This window comes from Garra rufa, chromosome 4, assembly GCF_049309525.1.
Source record: "Garra rufa chromosome 4, GarRuf1.0, whole genome shotgun sequence".
Taxonomy (NCBI): Eukaryota; Metazoa; Chordata; class Actinopteri; order Cypriniformes; family Cyprinidae; genus Garra; species Garra rufa.
The window spans coordinates 38,532,892-38,557,096 of NC_133364.1; the positions used below are offsets into that span (position 1 = coordinate 38,532,892).

At 40.8% G+C, this 24,205-nt stretch overlaps 1 protein-coding gene across 1 annotated transcript in view; it reads right to left on the bottom strand.

Moving 5' to 3' along the window:
• Positions 1-22,534, bottom strand: part of LOC141332932 (NACHT, LRR and PYD domains-containing protein 3-like) — a 99,587-nt gene extending 77,053 nt beyond the window's left edge. The window contains exons 1-7 of the mRNA XM_073837891.1: positions 22,419-22,534; positions 21,837-21,950; positions 21,523-21,636; positions 21,211-21,324; positions 18,740-18,853; positions 18,493-18,567; positions 16,589-18,379 (exon numbers count right to left, since the gene is read on the bottom strand). Of these exons, the coding sequence (XP_073693992.1) occupies positions 16,589-18,379; positions 18,493-18,567; positions 18,740-18,853; positions 21,211-21,324; positions 21,523-21,636; positions 21,837-21,950; positions 22,419-22,534 (2,438 nt within the window). The remainder of the gene's footprint in view (positions 1-16,588; positions 18,380-18,492; positions 18,568-18,739; positions 18,854-21,210; positions 21,325-21,522; positions 21,637-21,836; positions 21,951-22,418) is intronic.
• Between the last annotated feature and the right edge of the window lie 1,671 nt (positions 22,535-24,205).

The following is a 24,205-nucleotide window of genomic DNA, read 5'->3' on the forward strand; positions in this document are numbered from 1 at the left end:
CCTTTGTCTCCCCCCGTCGATCTGTCTGCTTTGTTTTTGCCCTTGTTTGTCATGATCCCCGTCACCTGTGTTTAATGATTAGTTCCCCTTTATAAGTCTGTTTGTTTTTTGAGTTCTCTGTCGGTCTTTATTCGTTAATGTTGTCAACATGTGTGGAAGTGATCTGTGTTCCTGCCTGTTCCTGCCTGTTCATCAGAAGATTATATTAAAATAGTGTTTATTGTGTACCTCGTCTCTCGTTTCGTCCGTCCAGCACGCTACAACTCATAACAGAAAGACAGTTTACCCGGCGTTCTCCCCTACGTTTTGCTTTTCGTCCTTTTTTATCAGTATTTTGTTTTTTGAAGTATTTTTGTCACTATGGACCCTACTGTTCTCCTTAGTCTCCTGAGGCAGGGGGAATGCTCTCTTGAGGACCACATCCGTGACTATCTCCTCCCACTTTCCGGGTAGCACCCTCTGTAAGTTCTTCTATATCGGACTAAATACAAACACTAAGGCGCTACTATCCGGGGAGGGTCCTCATGAGAGCCTACCGGATTACATCGAGTGGGTGCTGACGTTCTGTAAATCGTCATGGACTATCGGCATCGTCGAAGAGGACGTCAGCCCCACTCTCAACCCAGAACCCAGCCAACCATCACCCGCGACGGTGGAGTGCTGCGTGGAGCAGGGGAGGGCGGTAGAGAGCCCTGCCCACTGCACCACCACTGGGGGTGAGCTTGAGCAACATTCTGGGGATATAATTGACTTCTTCTCTGAAATGTCCTTCTGTTCTGATCTACCTGTCCGCCTGGAATTCCTACCCACCCTCCCTCTTCCGTCCACATCCATTTCAATCTGGCCGCCCCTGTCCCCTGACAGCCCCTCAGCTCACCCTCAGCCCAACACCTGTGCAGTGGGCTCGCCGCGGGGCTGCCAGCTTCCATCGGCGTCTAGGCTGGAGGATCCCTCAGCTCAGGATACCTCCAGCCTCAGAGTCCAGAACTCCGCCTCGGCCCTCCGACCCTGCGGCTCCACCACGTCTCTCAGCGAGCGCCCTCGTCTCCATCGTCGCCCGTCGGTCCACCAGCTCCACCGGGCTCCCTCGTCTCTCCGGCTCCTCCCTGGTCAGTCATCGTCCCTCCGTCACCTCAGGATTCTGCTCCTCCGGCTGTGCCCCGTCACGCCGTCCCACCGGCTCCTACGGACTCCTCCCTCCCTCCGGCATAGCCTCCATCCTCTGTCGCTCTGGCTCTGCCGCAGACCTCCGGAACTCCGCCTCGGCCGCCAGAGCCTCCAGTTCCGCCTTGGCCTTCCGGATCCGTTGTGTCGCCCAGGATTTTCGGCTCTCCATCTCCGCCTCGGGCTCCTCTGCCAGCTGCTCTCTGTCGGTTGGAGTCGTCAGCGCGACCTCCACCACGGCTCCTCCCTCCGTCGGCTCCACCGTGGGCTGTCTTATCTGCCACTTGGACTTTTGTTTTGGTCCAAGTGGCTTGGGTTGCGTCCTCTGCCGAAGCCCCCTCCCTCATGGACTCTGTTTTTCCGCCCCTCCTGTCTGTTTTTTTATGTTTTTCTACGTCGCGAGGACGCGTCTATTCGGAGGATTTCTCCCTTTGTCTCCCCCCGTCAATCTGTCTGCTTTGGTTTTTGGTCCTGATCCCCGTCACCTGTGTTTAATGATTAGTTTCCCTTTATAAGTCTGTTTGTTTTTTGAGTTCTCTGTCGGTCTTTATTCGTTAATGTTGTTATCATGTGTGAAAGATCTTTGAGTTCCTGCCTGTTCCTGCCTTGTTCCTCTTGAAGATTAATATTAAATATCTTGTTTGTTAGAATCTTGTCTATTGTCTCGTCTCGTTCAGCACAAATCTTAACATGTTTATACTGAGTGTATGTTTAGATGTTTATTAGTTAGTTCACAAACAGATGTTTAATGTGCTAAACAATTACTTTCTCAGATATAAAATGTCCTTTTTTTTACATTAGTACAAATGACTGTACAAATGAGTCTATGACTGGAAAATCATACTATATATATATATATATATATATATATATATATATACACACACACACACACACACACATATATATATATATATATATATATATATATATATACACACACACACACACACACACACACACACACACACACACACACACACACACACACATATGTGACCCTGGACCACAAAACCAGTCATAAGGTTAAATTTTACAAAACTGAGATGTATACATCACATGAAAGCTCAATAAATAAGCTTTCTATTGATATATGGTTTGTTAGGATAGGACAATATTTGGCCGAGATACATCTATTTGAAAATCTGGAATCTGAGGTGCAAAAAAATCAAAATACTGAGAAAATCACCTTTAAAGGTGTCCAAATTAAGTTCTTAACAATGCATATTACTAATCAAAAATTACATTTTGATATATTTATAGTAGGAATTTTACAAAAAAATCTTCATGGAACATGATCTTTACTTAATTTCCTAATGATTTTTGGCATAAAAGAAAAATCAATAATTTTGACCCATACCATGTATTTTTGGCTATTGCTACAAATATACCCCAGCGACTTAAGACTGGTTTTGTGGTCCAGGGTCACATATATATATATATATATATATATATATGGTATGACACTCCTGATATTATCAACATGTTCACAGATGTTTTGTATTTGTTGTTTTTTAGGAATCTGGTAATCTGTTTTCCTCTGAGAATGCTGTACTAACTTCAGATGTTCAAAGTGATATTCTAGTGTAAAACAAGTGACAAGTGACTATTGATGAGTTTTGCAATCACTTAAATATCAGGTATGATTTACTTGTTTCATTTGTTGAACAGAATTCAGAAAATGACTAGAAATAAATAGTCTTAACATTAATGATTCTTAACTTCTAGTCTTTGGTGACTTTAACATTCACCAAGACAAACCTTATGTTGCAGACTTCCATTCACTCCTAGCTTCATTTAATCTAAAACGCATTGTCACTACATGCACTCATAAATCCGGCAACCAACTTGACCTCATTTACACACGAAATTGTATTACAGACAACATCTTGGTCAAACCCCTACACATCTCTGAGCAATTATTCATTACATTTAACCTACATGTTTATACTTATGCACCCCCAACCCACTGGGGTTCCTCAGGGATCAGTTTTTGGACCCCTTCTCTTCTCCATATACACTACATCTCTGGGCCCCATTCTCTGGGAATGCAGACTCCTTAACAGTTTTCAAGCGACTGCTGAAAACCCATCTCTTTTGACACAATTTTACTCAATAAAATAAATAAATAAATAAATAAATAACCTTTGTTCTCCTCTCTTTCTTGATCTTCCCTTTCTAGCCTGTACTCATCTAACAACGCCTGATATGTGATATGTTTGAGCACTTTCTATCTCGATCTGCCTCCTTAGGATGAATCGCTTGTTGTATTCCCCAATTGTTAGTCGCTTTGGATAAAAGCATCTGCTAAATGAATAAATGTAATTGTTATAGTCAGTCATTGATAGGGCCATTAGGGCAGGGCTCTTTAGCCGCTTTTCCACTATCGTGCCGAACCGTTCTTAGGAAGTTTGGGTACGGTTCCAGTTGTGTTTCCACCTGAGCCTGGTATGGCACAGCACGATTACAAACCGGCCTCGCCCCGGAATTCTCGGCACGGTTAGACAACCGTGCTGAGCCGGGCTGGTAAAATGCGTGTGCATGACGTCGCCACTCTGTTGCCTGGCTACCAGTTTCTCCATGGCTAGGCGGGTGCTCAGTAAACAGATATGGTAAATATAAATACATATGGCTGAGACACTTTGGTCTGTGGATGAAACATTTACTCTTATATTGATATTTGGGCAGAAAGAAAAATTCAACAACAGCTGGAGGCTGCAAAGATTTTTTAAGTATAGCGCAGTGTCTTGCAGAGAAGCGCATTAAGAAAAGTTCAAAACAGTGCCGGGAAAAAATAAAAACATATTGCATCCAAAAGGACAATAACAGTAGAAGCGGGGCCGCCTACTCTTGCGTTACCAAGGCAACGACTGACGCATTTGTATTTACATTCCAAAGAGTTCCGTTATCTGCACCACAGTGGAAAATCAAACTGTATCCGTGCTGACTGGCCCGGATCGGCACGGAATAGAACGGTTACGCATTGAGAATGGTTCAGCCCGATAGTGGAAAAGCGGCTTTTGTCTCTCAGGTGTGAATTGCTAAATATTCATGAGTCATTGCCACTCCTACGCATATTCCCTTTCGATCACAAAACATGTTTTAGAAAATTTACATCAATATATTGTTTTCTCTGAACAAGATGATTTTCACATCAATTGCACTTCAAAAAAGTCACATCAGAAACACTTTACAAAAACAAAAATAGAAGAAACACTGAATCCACTGAATCCAAACAAGTTATCAATAGTACAATCAAATGATAACAAGGTGTTGTAATAGTAACAACAGACAATAAAATCAATATAAAAACAAAAATATATATACAAGGTATGTTAATCTGGTGGTATGCTAAAATGTATGTTTTTAATTGTGATTTGAATTGATATCCAGTTGACGGATGTGTGCAGGAAGAGAGTTACAAAGATGTGGGGCAGAGCAACTGAAAGCTCTGGCCCCCATAGTACTACGTCTGAATGTTGGTACAGTTAACATTGCAGGCTTAGAGGAACAAAGTTTTTGAGGATGAGTATATGGTAGAAGTTGGTCAAAGAGATATAGAGGAGGGCTAGGTTATGAAGGGCTTTGAAAGTTAGCACAATAATTTTGTAATTGATCCGTTGGGAAACAGGGGGTCAGTACAGCTGGACAGGGAGAGGTGTAATGTGGTCCATTGATCTGGTGTGAGTAATGATCCTGGCTGCAGAATTCTGAATTGACTGAAGGCAATGCAGACATTTGAGGCTCAAATGAGGAGGGCATTGCAATAATCTATACTGGAAGTGACCAGAGCATGGATAAGATCCTGTGTATTGTGCTCGGAGAGGGATGGACGAAGTCTGGAGATGTTGCAGAGGTGGAAATATGCATTAGGATAAACATTGTTGATGTGAGGTCCAAAGGAATGTGTCCAAAATGACACAAAGACTTTTAACTTGGGAGGATATGGGAACCGGTGAGCCATCAACTGATATGATGAAAAGATGAACTTTGGAGTGTGTGGCTCTAGAACACAATGAGGAGAACCTCACTTTTGTTTCCATTGGTTTGAGAAGGTTGACATCCAGTTGCTGATGGCTTGTAGACCTTGTGAGAGCAGAAAGAGGAAGATAAGTACTTGGGCCCTGTCCCAACTGGTGTCCTAAACCCTAGCGGTATTCCTATGAGTTTGCACTTTTGTGGTGTAATGCCGCTTTGACTATCAGGTAGAAGTCTGCAGTGGAGCTCGCACCAGTGCATGCTCGGCAGAAGTGCGTATCAAGAGCGCATAACGGCCACAAAGGGGGGCGCTCACGAGCACCCTCCTGAACCATAAAATGATGAATGGGACATCCTACAGTCTCATTGACTTAACAGACGCACATGTGCTGTGGCCATTATGAGTCTATAAGATGGCTAGTGCAAAACGTGTTCCATTTTGGTTTTGTAGAAAGATAGAGTTGTATATCATTGGTGTAGCAGCAGAGGTTAATTTGTGCCAAAACAAGCCGGATCCGGCACCTAATTTTGGTGGATCTTCCTCCTCACCTGCCAATGAAAGACATTCATTGTGTGTATCTGGCCGCTTAAGCTCAACAAACTACGAAAACTAAATAACTCAATATTGTAACGGTGAGAGAATGTGGAGGAAACAAATGCAGTGTACAAACAGAATTTATTGAAAAAATGGAAAGGCGTGATGATGATGATGGTTGTGATGGTGGTGATGATCTCCCGGCTGAGTGACACGAGGGCTTAGACAGCTGGTGAGTGATGCGTGGTGATCTCCGTGGTGCAAACATGTAGCGTGTGTCCAATGATCCGACAAGACTCCAACAAGAAATAATCCAACACGAACACGAACTCCACAAGATGACAAAACCCACAAACATCCAACACGTAGAACTGTCAGACAGGGAAGAAGAGATTGAGGTGAGTATTTGTAGCCAGAGATGATGAGGGACACCTGGTGTGGGACTGATTGACAGCTGCGCTGAATGAGCGTGACGCACAACGTAATCACACACACACACACAGATGACGCGACATGAGAACACGGCAGATGTGAGAACCGTGACAAATATGATACTTGCCAGGCGACTTAACGCGAGCGCTTTAGATGTGACTGTGAGCAACCAAGTATCGAATGGCTTACAAATGCTTATAAAAGAGGGGCAACAATGACCCAATTAGACAATTCTGTCAACTGACCCATAACGTGAGTAAAAGTCTTGTATCAGCATGCAGCATCTCATTGTAGTGCAGATAAGATGCGCAATGTGAAGCTGTCTTGACCGGGAGCTCTAGTTTGACGGCCACTTCTTCCAGCAACTTGTGTTTGGCGGACATTTCGGCCATCTCAGCCGGGGTCTCTGGCCCAATGGCTCTCTTGACTGAAGACTTGAGCTTGGTGGCCATCTCGGCCTGGGACTCTGGCCCAACTGTTCTCTTGGCTGAAGACTTGAGCTTGGTGGCCCTCTTGGCCCGGGGAAGCAGGCATAGTGGTCTTTCTGGCCGGTGACTCAGACGTGGTGACCCTTTTGGCTGGAAAATCAAACGTGGTTGACCTTTCGGCTGGGGATTCTGTCTTGAAGGTCATCTTGGCAGGTGATTCTAGTTTGGTAGCGGTCTCGGCTGCGGAATTAGACAGGTTAGTGCCCTGGGCTGGAGAATCTGGAGTAGTGGCTCTCTCTGTGAGGAATTGAGATGTTACGGGTGAAAGTTGAGTGTGTCTGGATGATCTGGTGATCGTGGATGAGGAGCAGGTGTGTACCAGGAGGGATTCTGGGAATTGTAGTATCCAATGGTAGATGGGTGACTGGGAACAAGTGACTGTGGCTGGTAAGACAGGTGACTATGTGACATTTTGTGTCTGAGCTTATTTGTGACCCTGAACCACAAAACCAGTCTTAAGTCGCTGGGGTATATTTGTAGCAATAGCCAAAAATACATTGCATGGGTCAAAATTTGTGATTTTTCTTTTATGCCAAAAATCATTAAGAAATTAAGTAAAGTTCATGTTCCATGAAGATTTTTTGTAAAATTCCTACTGTAAACATATCAAAATGTAATTTTTGATTAGTAATATGCATTGTTAAGAACCTAATTTGGACAACTTTAAAGGTGATTTTCTCAGTCTTTTTGATTTTTTTGCATCCTCAGATTTCTGATTTCAAATAGATGTATCTCAGCCAAATATTGTCCTATCCTAACAAACCATACATCAATAGAAAGCTTATTTATTGAGCTTTCATATGATGTATAAATCTCAGTTTTGACAAATTTAACCTTATGACTGGTTTTGTGGTCCAGGGTCACATTTATTTATTTATTTTAATGACTTTCTGCACTTGCTACACTATATACTTCAGTGCGGTAAAAGTACTACAATTTATTATACTAGTAATTTTATAATAAATCGAAAAGCAAGACGTCTTGAAAAAAACTAGGGAGTTGAAATGGCAGCTGGCTTATCATTATACGGAAGTTCTAAAGAATGCATATGGTCAATTATGCCTTGTCCAAATACCCACAATTGTGGTCTTTGCACTTGACTACTTAAATTACGTATTCCCTGTATTTGGCCCAAGTGTTCAAGTGAGGATGAAGACCACAAATGTGTGTCAAACTTTTCATTACCTGATGGGACACATTTATCGTGTTGTAAAAATGTGAAAATGTGTTTTTTTTTCAGAGCTTTATTTTTATGTTCAGCACCTCTCGCTGTCAGTATTTAGTCATATCTGTTCTGTTTCCCCAGTGTTTTTCCCCCTCTGTTTCTACTCCATATGGTTTAGGTCTTGTCTTAGTTGATTTTGTCGTGCCCATATTTGTATTTCCCCCTCGTCATCCTGTTATCTCGTTTGTAACCACGCCTTGTTTTCTGTGTATATTAGTCTCTGTCTGATCACACCCCAGTGTCCGTCGTTATCGTTACATCTGTTGGCTTTGCTCCTTGTTCTTCGTTGTTTTCTTTAATAAATATCACAGTTATTTTACTCAGGTTCCTGACTCATCAGCTTCACTCCTCATCTTGCTTAAATTGTGACACTCGTAAGATCTCGCAAAAAGTCTATCGAGTTTTTTCCAGAATATGACGCATAATGGGATACACTAAGCCTTGAATACTGCCCCGGAACGGTATTCAAGGTAGTGTGGATTTAGTGTGCATTTAGTGTGCATGTGAGAAAAGCACATTCTAAATAAAATGTATTATTATCATTATTATTTTTATTAAAATTAACAAAGCATTCCAAAAACAGAAGAATGTACTGTTTGAGGTATTAGTGAGACCAGCAGGGGGTCTCACACAAAATCACATTTCCAAAATCCAAGTTGTGTATGATGTGTCTCTGGGGATTGTTAAAACACTGCATGAGCTATAACAAGACTTATTTCTGAGTTATTAGAAAATGAAAAAAAAAACAATTACAACAATGTAATTATTGTGTTATTACTTTCAGTAAATAACCTATTTAAGTTTTTAAATAATTAGTTTCTTGCTATTACACTTACACACTATTACATTGTATTTTTTAATGGTACAAATATTTTGGAATCTTTGGAATCTAAACAAGAACATTCTCACCTAATAAACTCTTAAAACTACATTCCGTGAAACAAAACATGACTATTTATAACATTACAGTGGTCATCTGCCATGGCACTTGCTGTGAGAAATAGTGCAAGTGAAGTGACACAAACAGTGAAATGGTTCCCATAGTGATAGTGGTGGAATTACACATGGCTGGAAAAAGTTTTCAACCAATCAGATTTAGGGACCAGAGTTAACTTACTAATTTATAATAATTCAATGACCTATCACCAGTTATTCCTTACATAAAGCAGCGCAACCTTCATCTGTGATACCACAATAACCCAACATGTACATATTAAAGGGTTATGAAACCCCAGACTACTTTTTCTGAGATTTTAACAGAAGTGTTTGTGTTGCACATCATATATATAACTTTATTTGAGACACACATTTGGTCCATAGATAAAAAATAAAAATATAGAAAAAGTACAATACTTTAAATGACATAACATTACAATAAAATTCATGAAAGACTACAAAGCCAGTGTTTCCAAAGGCCAGACATATATCTGTAACAGCTTTTCTTAGGACTGGTTAGTGCCAGTATAATTCCATTTTCAGATTTGTCCAAACGACACATAAATTTAAACATTAATTGCCTTAATAAGGCTCCACAGGTGGGAACACCAGAGTTCACAAAAAGCTGACTACCACTGTGCCATCTTGGGACACGAAGGAGGAGCCTCATGGCCTCATTGTAGGCTACTGTGAGTCTCCGCAGGCTACTGTTCTTATATCGCCACCACAAATATGCTGTGTACATAGAAGTACAGTAGGATCTGAATAAAAAACATTTAACATCCGATGAGCACATGCTAAATTTTTGCAGCAATATATTGGCTTGGGCATATAATTTGCAGCACTGTCTGTACAGATCTCTGTCGTCACTCATGTCATCTGTTATGATATGGCCCAGATATTTTATTTCTTTACATGTCTTCAGAGGCTGATCACTCAAGTAGAAATCAGGAAAAATTAATCTCCTGTCCTCCTTGGTTCTGACAATCATGATATTACTCTTAATGGAATTATATCTGATATCAAAATCATTACCATACTGTGAACACACCTTTAATAACTGCTGCCACCCAGCACTGTACGGGCTCAGCACTACCAGGTCATCAGCATACATTAGGTGGTTGACGACAGAGTTTCCCACAAGACAGCCTGTCTTACAAACATTGAACAATTTGGACAAATCATCCAGATAGGCATTAAAAAGGTAAGGAGACAGAATTCCACCCTGTCGCACGCCATTTTGAACATTAAAAGGGGTTGATAGAACATTGCCCCATTTCACTTGCATTGTTTGATTTGCATACCAATAAATTAATATTCGGATAAATGTATTTAGGGACACCTCTACGGAGCAATTTCATAAATAATTTTTTGTGATTAATTCTATCAAACGCGTTTGACGCGTCAATGAAGCTGAGAAATACAGAAGAATTTCTGCTCACATAATTTGCAATGATTTCTTTCAGTGCATAAATGCACATATCTGTGGCATGGTCTCTTTTAAAGCCAAATTGATTATCGGTCGTTGATACAAATACTTCCAACCTGTTAAATAAAACGCTCTCAAATACTTTAGAGAGAATGCTTGCAAGAGCAATTGGTCGATAATTATCCATGCTGTTCAATTTAGCAGCTTTGTCCTTTATTACTGGTACTAATATAACATGTGTTAAGGAGTCAGGCAAAACACCATGTATAAGAAAACCAGTTAGACACATAGACAGCAGTACATATAACCTTCTACTGGCAAATTTAAGATGCTCAGCAGTGATATTATCTAATCCACAAGCCTTGTTTCTTAACAGCTTTGTTATAGAATCACATATTTCAGATGCACTTATCAATGTGATTTCAGTTGGTTCAATATGACCCATGTTAAAATTATCACTCTTGACACAATTGAATAAATCAAAATAATATTCACACCACAACTCGGCTATTTTTTCTGGACCGCTTACACCCTCTATGTTGGATGATAGAGAAAATTTGAAGTTATTCATGGTTTTAATCTCTCTCCAAAATTCATTATTATTGCAGCTTTGCAGCTTCTTAGCCAAGGAGTCAGCCCGCATTGCATTTTCATTTTGCTTAACATAACGTAAGGCGTATTTAAACCTAGCATTGGCAAGCTTTTTGTTTTCAAACACTTCACCCTGTCTAGGCTTTCCAGCAGCTACCCAGTTTAAGAAAGCCTGTCTGGCTTCAGCATGTTGTTCAGCCTGTTGTTCAGCCACAAATTCTTTCCACCCAGGTGTAATATTATGTTCTACGTGTCTCTGTTTCTGGATTGGAATACTAGATTTCTTCAGGGCCTTTACAATGCTCTCATATAAGTCACACATCTCTGAACAATGTTCAACATTCTTACAATTTATATCCTTACACATCAAAGAGTTCATTGGGAGGTTAATCTCTCTTAAGAAGGAATCACTAACACAATAATATTTATCTACTTCCTCAGGGGATAGTTTAGACCAGTCCAGTCTGCCTATATTTGGTAAAATGCTATCAGCAGTGATTGAGGGAATATTATCAACATTTACAAAAATCACAATCGGAATATGATCCAAAGTAGCTAATCCATAACATATTTCTATATCATTTAATGATCCAACCAGGAGGTTGTATGCCATGCCTCACTAATATATGTAAAACTTATATCAGTCAAGAAGGCCTTACTGGAGAGAGTAAGGTTATTTTCATCACAAAACTGCACTAGATGTTTGGCAAAAATAGAACAGGAATCAGACACGTCAGCATTAAAGTCCCCCACAACATATACACAAGATGATCTAAATTTTCCTATAGAAAATAACTTATAAAAGCCAGTCTATTCAAAAACTCATCTTCAGACTGATAAACCTCAAAGGGTGTATAGATGTTCAGGATAGTAAACCTCTCGTGTATATTTATCTCTAGCCCAATGGCCCAATCAACATTCAGTCTCAACACATTCACTGTAGAGTCATATTTAATGTTCCACAGTACAGCCACACCTCCGGGTATCCTGCCGCGAATTATTCTGGATTTTAAATCTGTAGTAGACTCACCAGCACCATGAAAGTTCCTGTGTAGTCCATTAAGCTTATCCAGATCTTGTTTGGATAACCAGGTCTCCTGTAGACATAATATATCACAGTCTTCCAGGAGAGTGTCCACCACATGACGGCTTGATTTATCCGCAGCACTGTGACCTACTCGTAGGCCACGCGAATTGTATGATACAACACGCATTTATTTAGAGCTGTATTTCAGTGGCTGTTGCGCCCAGAGGCAACAGTCGGAGGCTCAGACACTATCAGTGAGCTGGAAGCAGGCAGGGATCAAACTTTGTGGCAAACACACTCACTATCTTAGTCTTGACAGCTAATATGTTAGAAACGGAGCCAGTCCCTATTACCCCAGCTGTTTTTCGCTCCCGTTTCGCGGCTTGTGCGGGGCGATGGCTCAGCCTGAGCGGCGCAGCCCTATCCAGCTTGGGGCGTCCCTTCCGCACCACAGCACTCCACGCCGGAGATCTCTGCGTTGACCCAGTTACACACGGGTCGGACGGCACCGTTGGTCCTGAGATCCGCCTCAGCGCTAGATTGCTGTCTGTCAGTCACCACTGAAAGGGGGGCAGTAGGTGTGTGCTGTGTCTCAATGACAGACACCCGAGTATTCAAGGTAGCACTCACTTCACATAAACTCTCACATACATTTGATTAAATGTCAAGAGTCTTTTTTAGACCGTGGATGTCATTATTTAATTGTTCCATTTTACTTAGTAGCACAGAGACATCAATGTGGTTAAAAGTCACGGAGGGTAAATCATCCAAGTAATGTGAGACGAAACGAGGTATATCCTCTTCAAATTCATTCAGGACTCTCAGACACATTTTCACATTGTTAATGTCCTTCTGTGTGCCCTTATGGAGGACACAGCGTTGTGATGTGTTTGGACATACCTCGAACAAAGCCTTCTTTGAGGACTCAATGCGTTCAGAACTGAAATTGTTTGTAACAAGCAAAACAATTTCATCGTGACTCATAGTTCTCATCTTAATGACAATAAAGTTAAGAAGTTCATCCTCAATGATCACTTTACCATCAATTGTTCCAAAAATCTCTGGCTTTGTTCTGGAGCTCACAGAGCAGTGTGGTGTCCCATACGCCATCTTTTCATAGAAAGCAACGTTAGCATCTGTTAATATTAATTGTTAACGAGAACTGGTTAATTTTTATTTTTTTGCACTATTTTCAACTTCTGGGTTTGAAATCTGCTGACGTCACCGTTTGTGACGTAGTGATGGACTATAGACTAAAACTAAATAGAAATGTGTTCAGATAATAAAAAAACTCAAACTAAAACTGAAACTAAATAGAAATGTGTTCAGATAATTAAAAAGACTAAAACTGAAACTGAAACTAAATAGAAATGTGTTCAGATAATGAAAAAAAACTCAAACTGAAACTAAAACTGTAGGGGTGCTGAGAGAAGGACCCAGAGGCGAAGGCTGGAAAAGCAACAGAAGAATTTATTCGTTCTCAGCAACGTCAAAAAATGTAACACAGGCTGTCTGCCGTCCACCTCCTCTTCGGTAGAGCAGTACAGGAAAACGAAGTTGAAAAAACAGGAACGAAAAGTCTCTTGATCAGCAGGAGAGCGCAAACCCCGACAGTGCAGCTAGGGGGAATTCCTCAGCAGGTGCAGACAAGCCAGCGGAGAGCATCCAGCGTTGGGAGAGTCGCCGAAGGCGTGAAACAGGTACGCTGGGCAGAGACAGAGACTCTAGACAGTTACCGGCAATATGTCAGGACAGAACAGCTAACTCGACAGGACTAGACTTCGACAGGACATGAAATTAACTTGACGTGGTAGAAGAGCTTCGAGAGAAGACGTTCAGACATGAAGAGTAATAATCAGCAATAAAGCCCAGACACAGACAGGTAGAAATAGAGAGGACAATCAGAGCTAAAGGGGATCAGGTGCCGTAGCAATCAGCGCAAGCCCAGATTACGATAGCAAACAGCTGGGGAAGAGGGAGAGAGAGAAATGTCATAGAGAGAAAAAACTAGATGGCTAGAGTCAAACCCGGCTCGTGACAGTACCCCTCCCCCGAGGAGCGCCTCCGGGTGCTCCTGAGGCAGAGGACTGACGCGAGCGAAGGAAATCATCGATGAGCGAGCGGTCCAGGATGTCCCGGGCCGGAATCCAGCTTCTCTCCTCCGGACCGTATCCCTCCCAATTGACCAAATACTGAAAGCCCCTTCCCCGAGGACGAACAGCCAATAATCTCTTAACCTTAAAGACAGAGGGATTCTCGACAATGACTGGGGGGGAGGGAGAGGAAGGATGGGAGGGAGGGCGGATGACAGGTTTGATGCAAGAGACGTGAAAGACCGGGTGAACTCGACGTAGATAATTGGGAAGTCTTAGACGTACCGCTACCGGACTGAGGACCTTGACAATAGAAAATGGACCAATAAATTTGGGTGCAAGTTTGCGTGACGGTGGCTGTAGAGGCAAATTACGAGTGGACAACCAGACTCTTTGTCCGCAGACATAACAGGGAGCACGGGAACGGCGTCGGTTGGCGGTACGGCGAGTGCGCTCTCTGGTTTGGCATAAAGCCTGCCGCACCCTCCTCCAAGTACGCCGACAACGAGAGATAAGGGCTTGGACGGATAAGCCTGACGACAGACTGACCGTAGCCCCAATCTGTCGACAGAACTCCCTCCAAAATTGCGAGATAAATTGCGGACCTCTGTCTGAGACAATGTCGGAGGGTAAGCCGTGAATCTTAAAGACGTGGTCAAAAACTGAAAGAGCTGTCTCTTTGGCGGACGGGAGTTTCGGTAGTGGAATAAAATGGGCTGCTTTCGAAAAGCGGTCAATAACAGTAAGAATTACCGTATTGCCCACAGAAGACGGCAGCCCAGAAACGAAATCTAGAGCGATGTGCGAACATGGACGGGACGGAATGGGTAGAGGGCGGAGTAGGCCGGCCGGAGGAGAATTACTGGACTTTGACTGAGCGCAGACAGGACATGAGGCAACATAGCGGCGAACATCTCGGACGATAGCTGGCCACCAAAAACGTTGGCAGACAGAGGCCAGGGTACCTCGAACTCCGGGGTGAACAGCTAGTCGAGAGGCGTGACTCCAACGGAGAACCGCTGAGCGCACGGACTCGGGAATGAACAACTTGCCTTCGGGGCAGCCGCGAGGGACCGTGACGAGAGAGAGGGCTCTTTTGCACCGTTGTTCGATTCCCCAGACCACTGCCCCAAGCACACGGCCCTTAGGTAGGACCGTCTCAAAGGGTGGAGGGTTGTCTGGTGATTCGAACTGACGGGAAGGCGCGTCAGGTTTCGTGTTCTTGGAACCGGGTCTATAAGAAATAGAGAAATCGAAGCGGTCGAAAAATAACGCCCAGCGTGCCTGTCGGACATTTAATCTCTTAGCCGAGCGGATATAGGCGAGGTTGCGATGATCTGTCCAGACGATGAATGGAAGGGCCGCGCCCTCAAGCCAATGACGCCACTCACCGAGTGCCAAACGGATAGCCAGTAGTTCGCTATCCGTAGTAGTTCGCTCCTGTGTACCTAATTAGACTTCTACCACGCTACAATCCATCATGCTCCTTAAGGTCACAAAACTCTCGACTTTTGGTAGTACCCAGGATAGTAAAGTCCACTAAAGGAGGGAGAGCCTTTTCACATTTGGCTCCCAAACTCTGGAATAGCCTCCCTGATAACGTTAGGGGTTCAGATACACTCTCTTTGTTTAAATCTAGAATAAAGACTCATCTTTTTAGCCAAGCATTCACATAATGTATCCCATAACCATGTACTTCAGTTATATCTGATCAATTTTTGCTTGGTTGGAACAGCAGCTACACTAATTATTTCTCTATTTGTTTCTCTGTTTCTGCCACGGGATTGCCATCCGTGGTAACTAGGAATTACACAAGATTTAGTCTGGATCCAGAATACCCGAGAAGAGATGATGCCAACCCCTCAGAGGACCTCTGATGATGCCAGCCCTGAAACAACATACAGCACTACACAATTTTGCTACAAGTTAGATTGCAACACATAATCATTACTATTAATTGTGTTCATCGTATGTTTGATTACACCATTACTGACTTTAACATACATCTATACCATATGTACATCAACTTGACATACAGTAGTCACCACTAATAAGCTACTAAATATATTGTAGTAACCTAAATTTTCTGTTCAGTTGCTTTGCAACGATTTGTATCATGAAAAGCGCTATAAAAAATAAACTTGAATTGAAAATTAGACGTTCAACAGCACATTTATATAAATGTTTTCCATTCATTTGTTTTAAACTTGTTGGGAGCTAAATTAAACTGTCTGAACCCAAACTTGTCTGTGTCGTCTCCCCTCTCCTCCCTGCAGTGCAGTGAGTGCACCATGCCCACTTTTGCAGCATTTTTTAAAAACTGGTGAGCGCTTAACCCTTTAACCCAGCTGCAGTTAAAGAAACGAAATGTGGAAATTTTAATTCCTTCGAACAGTAAAACATTAAGTCAAACTTATTAGAGAACAAGCAGTCCTAATGCATTAGCTGTCAGATTTGACCCTCCTCACATTCAATCCTTCATCTTCCACACTGAACTCTACAGTCATCAGCTCTCACACAGACACACAAAAACCTCCTCAGCTGGTTTAGTAACCACACAAAATAAGTGTAACTCACACATCTCTCCTGTTCATTTTGCACATATTGATGCTTTAGTAAGAAAGCAAATGCTAAAATCATAAATGTGATCATGTTTTGAAAACGGAGTGATTGTTTTCAGTGTTACTTACCGAACTGATGTGGATTCTTTAACCACAGGTAACAGATTCTGAAGAACTTCATCTGCTGAATTTCGTGCTCCAATAAACTGTTTCAGATCAAAAACATCCGTCTTCTGCTCTGATGTCAGCAACACATAAACCAGAGCTGACCACTGTGAAGATGAGAATTTGGTTTGTTTTACTTCTCCAGATTTCAGATAACCTTGGATCTCCTGCATCAGTGAATCATCCCCTAATTCATTCAGACAGTGGAAAAGATTGGTGGATTTTTCTGGAGAGTGCTTCTCCTCTATCTTCTGTTTGATGAACTGAACTGTTTCCTCTTTGTTGTAAGAGCAGCTTACTCTCTGTGTCAGTAGTGTTTGTAAAAGAGTCTGATTGGTCACCACTGAGAGACCCAAAAGAAAACGAAGGAAAAGATCCAGATGTCCATTCTTACTCTGTAAAGCCTCATCCACAGCTCTCTGATGCAGCTCAGATAATGAAACATGCATCGATGAATCATTTAGGACCCAGTACAATATTGTGGACAACAGACTTCGTCTGTGTTGGCCAAACACATTGATGTTGTTGATTGTACAAGAGAGGTGTGCATATAGAGCTGCTAAATGTTCCTGAATGCTCAGATGAACAAAGCAGAAGACATTCCCATGATTAAAGCCCAACTCCTCTCTGAAGATCTGAGTGCACAATCCTGAGTAAACTAATGCTTCCCTCACATCAATGCCACACTCTCTCAAATCTTCCTCATAAAAGATCAGGTTTCCTTTCACAAGCTGCTGGAAAGCCAGTTTCCCCAGTTTGAGGATCATGTCTTCATTGGTAATGTTCTTCTCATAGTCCTTCTTATGTTTGATGTTGGTCTGGAGGATCAGGAAATGTGTGTACATTTCAGTGAGAGTCTTGGGAATCTCTCCACTCTCTGCTCGACTCAACATCTTCTCTAGAACAGTGGCTGAGATCCAGCAAAACACTGGGATGTTGCACATGATGTAGAGGCTCCTTGATGACTTTAGGTGTGAGATGATCCTATAGGCCAGACACAAGTTATTGATTCTCTTAAAGAAGTATTCCTCCTTCTGTGGCTCATTGAATCCTCGTACCTCTGTCACTCGATGGACACACTCAGAGGGGATGAGATCAGCTGCTGCTGGTCTGGAGGTGATCCAGATGAGTGCAGAAGGAAGCAGATTTCCCACAATGAGGTTCGTCAGCAGCATGTCCACTGAGGCTGATTTAGATATATTACACAGTTTTGCTTTACTCTTAAAGTCCAGAGACAGACGACACTCATCCAGACCATCAAAGATAAACATCACTTTATATTCATCACTGGATATTTCCATTTCTTTAGTTTCAGGGAAAAAGACAAGAAGAAGGTCTGAAAAACTGAGTTTTTTGTTCTTCATCAAGTTGATTTCTCTGAAAGGAAGTGGAAATATGAGTTGGATGTCCTGATTCTCTTTCCCTACAGTCCAGTCCAGAATGAACTTCTGCACAGAGACTGTTTTTCCAATGCCAGCGACCCCCTTTGTCAGTACAGTTCTGATGGCTTTGTCTTGTCCAGGTAAAGGTCTAAAGATGTCACTGCATTTGATGGCTGTGTCCTCTGTTGCTGTTCTCCTGAATTGTGTCTCAATCTGTCTCACCTCATGCTCATTACTGATCTCTCCACTCTCACTCTCTGTGATATAAAGCTCTGTGTAGATCTCATTCAGGAGTTTTGAGTTTCCCTGCATAACTGTTCCCTCATACAGACACTCAAACTTCTTCTTAAGATTTGATTTAAGGACCTCATTGCTGTAAAATAAAGTTAATAAGCACAATATCTTATGTATTCTGTATCATATGCTGAAATCATATCTGAATACCTGAAACCAGGCCATATATCTCTAATCTTGAAATGTCCTCACCTAACCGTAGACATGTGACTGTTCATATACACACAGCTGGACCTTGGTTCAGATCTCTGCTGATGAACTGGATGACTAAAACAGAGAAAGATTAAAGTTTATCCTTTAAATTACTGTATGCAACAAATCAACAATACATTTAGCATGTCCAAAATCACTTTAAATAACACTTTAAACCATTTCATACCCAATAAAATATAATGTAAAATGTCATGCTTTAAGCATATTTTTAATACAAATACTATACCTGAGACCAGTCCTTGAATGTCCTCTGTTAAACCTTATTGGTCGGTCCATAGATGCGTCACTCTTCATAGACACATAGCTTGACTGTGTATATGATGTCTTCTGATGAACTGGACTAAAACAGAGAGAGAGTAAAGTTTATCCTTTAAATTACTGTAACAAATCAACTACACATTTATCATTATTAAATACACTTTAAATAGCACTTTATAATCTTTCATACACTGTTTATACAAAAATTGTAAACTGAAACCCAATAAAATATAATATAAAATGTCATGCTATAAGCATATTTTGGTAACGCTTTAGATTACAGCCCGCAAAGAACTACGTAAGTAAACTGAATTTACGGTGTAAGTTTCTGTAATTATAGTGTACCTATATATAACGAACATGTAGGTATAAGGGAAGAATATGTTAAATTTGGGTAATTAGGGGGTAACAAACCAGATATGCAAACTGCAAAGAACTACATAACTATACTGAAATTACGGTGTGCGTTCCTGTAATTATAGTGTACCTATTAAAGAACGTACATGTAGGTATAAGGGAAGAATATGTTAAATTTGGGTAATTAGGGGGTAACAACTCAGATATGCAACCTGCAAAGAACTACATAAGTATACTGAAATTACGGTGTACGTTTCTGTGATTATAATGTACCTACAGTATTAAAGCACGTACGTGTAGGGAGAACATATGTTACATTTTGATAATTGGAATAACAACCAGATATGCGACCTGCAAAAAACTGTAAGCAAACCTAAGTTACGGTGTTAACAGGTATCTCTATTACTGTGCCAGGCATAAATCGTACGCTTGGTGTATTTACACGTAAGCTTTTTTAAATTACTGGTAAAATACACTCTTGTTCCATGTAATTACAGGGTAAGTGCGCCATCTGCGGGCTGTAAATTAAAGTGGCGATTGTTCCGCTCTTGTTCAAAGAAGTTACAGGGTAGGTACACAATACATAGCAACGTGACCTCATAATAATTCGTATGTATTTTACGTAAAATGTGGTTCTACAAAACATACATTTATTTACGTTTTTACAGACACTAAACTATAGGTCTACATAATGTTATTAAGACTACACTTTAAACCCTTAAAATACATAAAATTTCTGCAATCGTTTAATCATTCATGTAATATTAACTTCGTTTGCCGTGGTGGGACACATAAGGCGTTTTCTCTGACATGCTGTGACTAATAACAGATATAAAATACACGGAACACGCATCTTAATTACAAAATGAAACAATTTTATTCGTGTGCTGTAACCCAGATCTTCAGAATCCATACGATTTGCGAGGACCAGACCCAATTTCAAGCCTTTATGCGGCGATCTTCATCTGCATCCCGAACAGCGAGTCCAGCAGCATCAGCCATAAACCCGTGCTGTAGTGAATTTTGCGACAGGAAAATCGGACGTTCATTGGCTCTCGCCTGCATTCGTCACAGATTACGACATGACGTTTTTCTGGTGAAATGTGTTGAAATGATGCGTGGGCGCCTTTGAGGAGTGGATCAAGACAATAATCTGAATAATATTTTCAGCGATTAACAATTTAAATTCTGCTCTCATCCTACTGCACCTCAAACCTACAGTATTCCGCCAGAGAGGACTGTGGCTGCAGACGCATCGTTATTTGGATTACTTTTTTGTACAGCTGTTGACATTTTTGCAATAAATAAATGATTATGATTCCACTTTCCTGTCTTTTATATTTTTATTACTGTACAGTCATAGTTAACGTTAGGTTTAGTGGTAGGAGTGAGATTAGCAACTTTAAAAAATATGTTCAGATATATTTTAGATATATTTTCAGATTGTGCGTATATGTATTGTACCTACTCTGTAACTTCGTTGAACAAGGGGGTAACAATCGCCACTTTAATTTACAGCCCGCAGATGTCTACTTACCCTGTAACTTCTTTGAACAAGAGCGGAACAATCGCCACTTTAATTTACAGCCCGCAGATGGCGCACTTACCCTGTAATTACATGCAACAAGAGTGTATTTTACCAGTAATTTAAAAAAGCTTACGTGTAAATACACCAAACGTATGATTTATGCCTGGCACAGTAATAGAGATACCTGTTAACACCGTAACTTAGGTTTGCTTACAGTTTTTTGCAGGTCGCGTATCTGGTTGTTATGCCCAATTATCAAAATGTAACATATGTTCTCCCTACACGTACGTGCTTTAATACTGTAGGTACATTATAATTACAGAAACGTACACCGTAATTTCAGTATAGTTATGTAGTTCTTTGCATGTTGCATATCTGGTTTGTTACCCCCTAATTACACAAATTTAACATATTCTTCCCTCATACCTACATGTTCGTTATATATAGGTACACTATAATTACAGAAACTTACACCGTAAATTCAGTTTACTTACGTAGTTCTTTGCGGGCTGTAATCTAAAGCGTTACCCATATTTTTAATACAAACACTATACCTGAGACCAGTCCTTGAATGTCCTCTGTTAAACCGTATTGGTCGGTCCATAGATGCGTCACTCTTCATAGACACACAGCTTAACTGTGGATATGATGTTTTCTGATGAACTGGACTAAAACAGAGAGAGAGTAAAGTTTATCCTTTAAATTACTGTAACAAATCAACTACACATTTATCATTATTAAATACACTTTAAATAGCACTTTATAATCTTTCATACACTGTTTATACAAAAATTGTAAACTGAAACCCAATAAAATATAATATAAAATGTCATACTATAAGCATATTTTTAGCACAAACACTATACCTGAGACCAGTCCTTGAATGTCCTCTGTTAAACCTTATTGGTCGGTCCATAGATGTGTCACTCTTCATAGACAAACAACTTGACTGTGGATATGATGTTTTCTGATGAACTGGACTAAAACAGAGAGAGAGAGTAAAGTTTATCCTTTAAATTACTGTAACAAATCAACTACACATTTATCATTATTAAATACACTTTAAATAGCACTTTATAATCTTTCATGCACTGTTTATACAAAAATTATGAACTGAAACCCAATAAAATATAATATAAAATGTCATGCTATAAGCATATTTTTAATACAAACACTATACCTGAGACCAGTCCTTGAATGTCCTCTGTTAAACCGTATTGGTCGGTCCATAGATGCGTCACTCTTCATAGACACACAGCTTGACTGTGTATATGATGTCTTCTGATGAACTGGACTAAAACAGAGAGAGATTAAAGTTCATCTTTTAAATTACTGTAACAAATTAACTCTACATTTTTCATGATCAAATACACCTTAAATGTCAATTCATGTTCTTTTCATACTGTAATGATTGTCCACTGAAGGCGAGCTTTGAACCCAAATGCAACTTTATTTCATCCAAAAGTGAGCAAACAATACAGACATACTAATTGTGTATTGGCTTGGACAAACAAGAACACAGACAGGTCCTGGGCACCCCCCAACACTGCACATTTTGTTTGTCTCCCTTATCACACACAGCTGATTCAACTCTTCAGCTCATTAAAGGGATGGTTGATAGTGATGCGCGGGGTCATCTCATAACCTGTGGTAACCTGCTGGTCGGGTTGGGGCGGGTAAAGAAATTGTCACTTTATTTGCAGGGCGGGTCATTAAAAAAAATATATATATAAAAAAAAAATTAACCCTGATAGCAACAGACTCTGGGGCGGATCCGCCCTCAAGTTGCCAGCTCCGCTGTACTGTCAGATTCTGTTCGGCCATTCGCCCAGAATATGCCCTGCCTCTGGACGGCACACTGTCAGTTAGCAAACTCATTATGGATCAAGTGTATTTTTGTTTGTATTTCGAAAAATATATCCCCATTCTCCTAATGTTTCAGTTCATATGAAATATAAAATTATATAATCAGACTCAATACGGATGCTGGGCGAATTCTCAATCCACACTAACAGTCACATCTCAGAAATCCTCCTTAGAGTGAAGCCACGGCCTGCCAGGTTAAAGAGGACTGAACACGGTAAGAATACTTTTAAAATATGCTTTATTTGTATGATTGCCAGTAATAATAACGTTAATAAATTAGTTAATTTCTTTGTTTGCATTTTTAATTCTGAAACAGCATTGTGGAACGCCAAGTTAGCTCTTCAGCGCGTTAGCATTATCTTGAGTAATAACAGGCCTATTTGGACGGGAACTCGTTTTTTTGGGAGACAGGGCAGTTTATTTGGCTATCCGCAATTTAATCCATTCCTTACATTTAGCGTATATATAGGTATATTATGCTATATTTTTTAATTAAAGTTTGGTTTTGGAATTTTAAGCTCAAGTCTATTTTTTTTATATTTTAACAAATATGTTCCCCACCTCTTGTAATGTTATTTCAGACAATGTATATGAAATTAAAAATACTAAGATACTTTGTGTGTGTTCTGTTGCAGCTGGAAAGCTCTTTCAAGTGCTCCAGTCTGGTTTGTGATTCTACTTCATCCTTCGATATTCCACCCCATCTTTGAAAGTAAGATTAAATAGAGTTTTAAACTTGCTTTAGCCAACTAGTTCGTCAAATGCTGACAATGATCCACACTACAGCTTTAACATGGAATAAATATGCAATGTTTCAATGGCAATGCATTCTGTCAATTTAGGACACAGGAGTAATAGCAGAGAATGGATAGTCGTGAACGTTTTATATTATATTATTTTATTTTAATAATATTCTAATTAAGATCACGCTGGAGTGGTTAAGGCTTTCGCCATGATAGAAAACTGAAAAAGCAGATGTATTTCATGCGACATTGATAAGAGCTATGGTTATTGATGATACAGTAAGCGTTAATCATTTCAACACAATCTGTTGAGTCTCATAAACACAAAATAATATAAAATGTCAACATTCTCTACTCAGATGAAAATGAAACTGAAACTCTGTATAGTAAATGGCTGAACTATCCTTCTTTAGCCCTTATCATGTCCTCCTCCCGCACCTGTTGTCACTTGCTCTCCTCATTAGATACTCCTCATATTCCCCTTTTGTCTTCTGTCTTGTGCCAGATCGTTGCATTTGCTTTTCAGTGCGCTTTGACCAAGCCTTTGAAAATTAATCCTGTCTGTATCACTTCAGTGTCTTGTCTTGTTTGAGGCTCCCATGCCGTTTTGCTTTTCCTTTTAGTCTTTATTATTTATATATTATATATTAAACTTCCCGTTTGTTTAGACTTTCACCCCCGTTGCTCCAGGCTCTGTAAGGCTCTCTGCTGCCCGGGACCGGCTTATCTCATTGTGCCGATTCATTTGCTTCCTCCAGTGAGCTGTCCGCAGCCTTGTCAGTCGCCCCTCCCCCAGCTGCCGTGCATCCCGCGCCTCTTCTGTGTATTCAAGCGCTGCACTTCTTTGGCTGTTTGAGCACTCTGCAGCCCACCGTCCCCCTGTCGGATCAGTGTGATCTCTTCTGATTTTCTACCTGCCTGTGTTGAGTGCTGCTTTATT